At 38.3% G+C, this 5,760-nt stretch overlaps 1 protein-coding gene across 5 annotated transcripts in view; it reads left to right on the top strand.

Moving 5' to 3' along the window:
• The window catches only part of LOC106876183 (leucine-rich repeat-containing protein 15-like), a 56,288-nt gene that overhangs the window by 39,622 nt on the left and 10,906 nt on the right, over window positions 1–5,760 (top strand). For all 5 annotated transcript variants that reach the window (XM_052977922.1, XM_052977924.1, XM_052977920.1 and 2 more), the window contains 3 exons: window positions 807–878; window positions 2,801–2,872; window positions 4,883–4,954. In XM_052977922.1, coding sequence (XP_052833882.1) covers window positions 807–878; window positions 2,801–2,872; window positions 4,883–4,954 — 216 coding nt within the window. The remainder of the gene's footprint in view (window positions 1–806; window positions 879–2,800; window positions 2,873–4,882; window positions 4,955–5,760) is intronic.

The raw sequence follows: 5,760 nt of genomic DNA, 5'->3' as shown, positions 1-5,760 counted from the left end.
TATAATGATATCAGTGAATTAGAAGTTGGATCTTTTCAAGATCTTCCCAGTTTAAAGACTCTGTAAGTTGCATTACTTTTTTGATTCTCTTTTATTGATAATATAATTCTAAACATTTAATGTCTTTCCATGCTTTCTTTTTCCCGTCATTTTCCTTGACACACTATATACACTCAGTCGCTTTCCACAGGAATGTGCATTTCTCTGAATGTCTGAGAAGCGTGTGTGTGTAAACATGTGTGTGTACGTGTGTGTGTGTGTGTGTGTGTAAATATCAGTGTCTGTTTTTATGTATGACTAATTTCTCCACAATCGGAAGAATGCTGAATTTTTCCATCAGTCATTATGTGCAATACTATTCTGTGTTTATGTAACCATTCCTTTTCTTCTTCTTCTTCTTCTTCTTCTTCTCCGCCTCCTTGTTGTTGTTCTTCATTTTCTTCTTCGTCTTCTTGTTCTTTCCACATACACAATCATAAACCCCACCAAAATCATCGCCAACAGAAACCATCACCACGAACATCAACAATATCATATTCTTCATCACCACAAAAGCTGCGAATCCTCATCATTTTCACAATGATCAAAATTAGCAGTACCCCATTATCAACATCATAACATCATCATATACATTCCCACAATTATTTCTTCTCATACACATCACTGACCCCATCCAATCCAACGTTATCTACAACATCATCATGATGTTCATCATCATGTTAATCTACTTTTTATCTCTTCCATCATCCAATTCTTCAGACACAAATTTGTTCAACAAATGTTCTTAACTCAATGTTATTTTCCAGGAAGTTGTACAGTAATGCAATTATGAAAATCAAAGCAGGAACCTTCCGAAATCTTTCCAGTTTAACAACTCTGTAAGTTGAATCAATCTACGTTTATAGCATTTCTTTGACGATATCTTTCAAAATCTGTAATGTCTTTGTAAAGACGCAATTTATATTTTGTCATCATCATCCCCTTCTACATAATTTTTCTGCTTATTTTCTTGTCTTTAATTCTGAATTCTCCGATTCTCCACCTATTTCTTTGCCATATTCCACTTCTTGTACTTTTTATTCCTCTCATCTTCCTCCCTTCTTCTTCTTCTTCTTTTTTTCTTTTTCTTCTTCTTCTTCACCTCTTTTTCCTTCTACACTGACTTTTTCTTCACGTTCTTTGTCCTATTTCTCTTCTTCATCATCAAATTCTGTTGTATTCTTTCGCAACTTCTGCTACTTGAACATATCTTTTTTCTTCTCTCCTCCTCCTTGTCATCGTCCGCCCCATCACATTCTTCCTCCCCTCTTTCTCTTCCCCCTCCCGCTCTTTCATTTGTTTGTTTCTTAAATATTTGTCTTACGTAAAACATCTTCCACTTCCTCTTCTTCATTCATCACCGTCAACATCTACGTAATATAACTCTTCTTCATTTTCCTCATCAAAATCTTCATCGGGATCGTTATGCTCCTGAAGAAGATTATCATCATCGCCATAAATATCGTAACTTATACCTATGTTACTGGTAACACCACATTTATCATTACCGCCATACCCAACATCGGCATCACCGTACTATAAAACTAGGTAGTAAATTCATATTACACTTATTCTTAGTGCAACTTTCGAAGAGTGCATTTCGATATTAAAATTTATTTATTTTCAACGCTAGGCGGCGATCTAGCAGAATCCTTAGGACACCGGGCAAAATGCTTAGCGCTTTTTCGTCTGCCGTTACGTTCTGATTTCAAATTCTGCCTTTCATCCTTTCTTGGTCGATTAAATAAGTACCAGTTATGCACTGGGGTCGATGTAATAGACCTAATCCCATTGTCTGTCATTGTTTGGCCCATCTGTGTTTAGCCCACCGTGGGCAAAAACGAAATATATAATGGAAGTGACAAAGGAGCATATTAGACTGATTTTACTTTATGAGTTCAATAAAGGCAACAAGGCATATGAAAATACGATGAATAATAATGCACTATATGTGTGTCGATCAATAAGCGTAAATCAGTTTCAATGGGAGTTACTGCAATTCCGAGTCGGAGACTACAGCCTAGAAGACGAGCCTTGTCCTAGAAGATGTGTACAGCTCAACGAGGACGTCCTCGAAAACTTGCTGAAAAAATCCCTATTTATCTGTTGAGGAACTAGCAGAGAAGCATCCATTTGGTCATTCAGCCATTCATCGACATATGCCTGCCATCGGAAAAGTCAGGAAAACGGATCAAGTTTGAATGCCGCCATCAAGCTTATTAATTTCATTTTTAATGCAACTTTATTCATATATAAATATATCTAACCTTCCAACTCTTAAACATTTACTTCCTTTATTTCTCTGAAAATATTTCTTCACCATCACCATCGTCAAAGTCATCATTGTCTTAACTTTCCTCATCAACATCGTTCTCATAAACACCAACACCACCACGATAATCATCATCACCATCATCATGAACATCATTACATTCATAATCATCATCATCGTCATCCTCCTCCTCCTCCTCATCATCATCATCATTAACAGCACCATCTCAACCAACACTAGTATCAACATCAACCTCCCCGTGAACACTAACAGCATCATGCATATCCTCCGAGTTATCACATCACCACAATCAGAAACATCACAATCAATTCCACGACAACCACCACCTCCATCAACATCATCATCATCATCAACAAAATCTGCCCCGTCATCATCGGCATCATGTTTCCCAAATCTTTAGGCATTGTAATTTATATTTCATTACGAACCTGTATGCATTTTTTCACTGCTCCCTATTTTTTGTTACAGAAATTTGTACAATAATGATATCACTGAATTAGAAGTTGGATCTCTTCAAAATCTTCCCAGTTTAATGGCTGTGTAAGTTGCATTAGTTTTTTCTTTCTCTCTTATTGACAATATAATTCTAAACATTTAATCTCTTTCCATGCTTTCTTTTTTTCTTACTGTCTTTGACGCACTATATACACAATATACAATCAGTCGATTTCCTCAGGAATCACTTCTTTCTCCAGCTTCCTCCTCTTTCCAAGAGAATTCTATAAAAGTTGATGAGGGATTGGCGGAAGAGAAAAATCGGCCTTGCAACCTGGTCCAACTCATAAACTCCTTCGCTACTGCTACCAGTCAGAGGAACATTGGCTGCGCTTTCTGGCCAAGGCAGGCGGCGTGTCGATCTTCACTATTGACTCCGCTGATAGTCAGATCCATCCAACACGCGACAACAACTGTTCGACATAACTCCACAGGTCTGTAATGCATGACATTGAACGTTTATCTCGTTCTGTGTGCATCTTGGGCAAGTTCTTTTGAGAACAGTTCGGGGCTTGTAGAGTTCTCGAACCGGTAGTGTTCCTTGGTAGCACTGTCAAGCCAAGGAATTCTAGTCATCCATCGTCCCGGATCAAAGGTCCTATGAAACAACTGGACAGTTCGACTTCGTTGACTCCCTCCAAGGCTCTCCGAGTGCATCATTGTACTTTTCCCACCTTTAACCCTTTATAGATGCCAGTCGTCCTTGACCTAGGATTGTTGTTCAGTTAAGGAGAGGAGCTGCAAAAGTGCCGGTTTGACAAACGGTGACTACACTAGTTTACCGTTTAGGCAGAATATCTTAAGATACCACATTCTCAGTGCATATTTACCCGCGGCATGCCGAGCCTTTCACAGATAGAGAAATTAAGGACAATAGGGCGGATATAGCTGTGAGAGATCATCAAGCAGTAAATGCTTTCTAATCGATGTATCACTACCAACGGATGAGAAAATTTCTTTAAAAGAAATGGAGAAATTCTCAAAGATACAAAGACATCGGATATATAGTTAACCCGAACGTGGTGTCTAAAAACAGAAGCAATTCCTATCATCGTAGGCGTGTTATGTGTCATAAAAAAATTCAGACAAATACATGGCAAATACACCAGGACGAACAAAAATATATAACATACTGAAAATAGTCCTATTAGGCATTTCACGCATCCTACGTAAAAATAAGAACATCAGAACAAACCACAGCACAAGCCCAAGGCAAACAGAGCTGCACTCGGTTAAGCAGTGAAAGCATCTGATAGAAATAAGACGACTAAAGAATAATAATAATAATAATAATAACAACAATAATAATAATAATAACAACAATAATAATAATAATAATGCAGCCTTTGCTGGCTAGATGGAGCAAGAATATGACAGCCAATTACAAAGTTGTGAACGATTCAGTTAGTTTGGAAAATGATAGTATGGGAAATGTATGAGTGAATGCATGTGTGTGTGACTGTGTGTCAGTGTTTCACAGAGTGTGAGAGTGCGCGTGTACTAATGCGTTGTTTTTGTCACAGTTTGCATAAAAATGTCCTGCTTGTTCTTCTATATCCTCCCCCTCTCCTTCCTCTTCTTCTTCTCGTTCTTCTTCATCTTCTACTACTACTACTACTACTACTACTACTACTACTACTACTACTACTACTACTACTTCCTTCTTTCCTTCTACTTCGTTGTCTTCTTCTGCCTCTAATTCTATTGCTTTTCTTCTTCGTCTTCTTTTAAACACACCATCTTCAACGCCATCATCATCATCATTAATATGATATTCATCATCACCACAAAGACAGCGAATCCCCAACGTTTCCAGAATGTTCAAAATTAACATCACCCTGTAATCAGCATCACTACCTCATCAGCAGTACACCCACAGTTAATTCTTCTCCTCTGTCACATCATCCTGATCATCAAAACCCCACCGCCCAAAATTATCTACAGCCTCATCATGAAATTCATCATGATGGTACTCTACATTCCATCTCTTCTAGCATTCAATTCTTTAGTCACACATTTGATCAATCATATTCTTAATTCGATGTTATTTTTCAGGAAATTTGCCGGTAATTTTATTATGAAAATCCAATCAGGAACCTTCCGAAATCTTTCCAATTTAACAACTCTGTAAGTTTTAATCAACCTACGTTGATATCCTTTCTTTGACGATATCTTTCTATATCTGTAATGCCTTCGTATAGATGCACTTTATACTTTGTGACTGTATGTGAATGTGAGTGTGGGCCCTTTTCTGAGATGTGAGATATGTGAGAGTGTGTTACATGAAGGGAAGCATTTAGTGCATGCATGTATATGTCTCTGTGTATGGATGAATGGCTGTGAGTGTATTATGTATATTACATACGGTATTTAAGTGAAGATTGAATCTAAATAATATCTTTCAATAACCCTCGAAGATGTATATGTTTACACCAGGTGACTCATACGATTACTTTTAAAATCTACTTCAAATTTTCAACATTTTCAAAATTTATCTTCTATTCCTCTTTTCTTTACGAGGGCCAACTTTTCTTCTTCTTCTTCTTCTTCATCATCATCTATACCGTCACCATCACCACCATCATCACCACCACCACCACCACTACCACTACCACCAGCATCAGCCTCATCTTCAACACGAACACCGTCATCATCATCATCATCATCATCATCACCACCACCATCACCACCACCACCACTACCACTACCACCAGCATCAGCCTCATCTTCAACACGAACACCATCATCCTCGTCATCATCATCACCACCACCACCACCACCACTACCACCACTACCACCAGCATCAGCCTCATCTTCAACACGAACACCGTCATCATCATCATCATCACCACCATCACCACCACCACCACCACCACCACTACCACCAGCATCAGCCTCATCTTCAACACGAACACCGTCATCATCATCATCAC

The sequence above is a fragment of the Octopus bimaculoides genome, chromosome 29 (assembly GCF_001194135.2).
Source record: "Octopus bimaculoides isolate UCB-OBI-ISO-001 chromosome 29, ASM119413v2, whole genome shotgun sequence".
NCBI lineage: Eukaryota > Metazoa > Mollusca > Cephalopoda > Octopoda > Octopodidae > Octopus > Octopus bimaculoides.
This window is presented reverse-complemented; position numbering and strand designations above follow the sequence as displayed.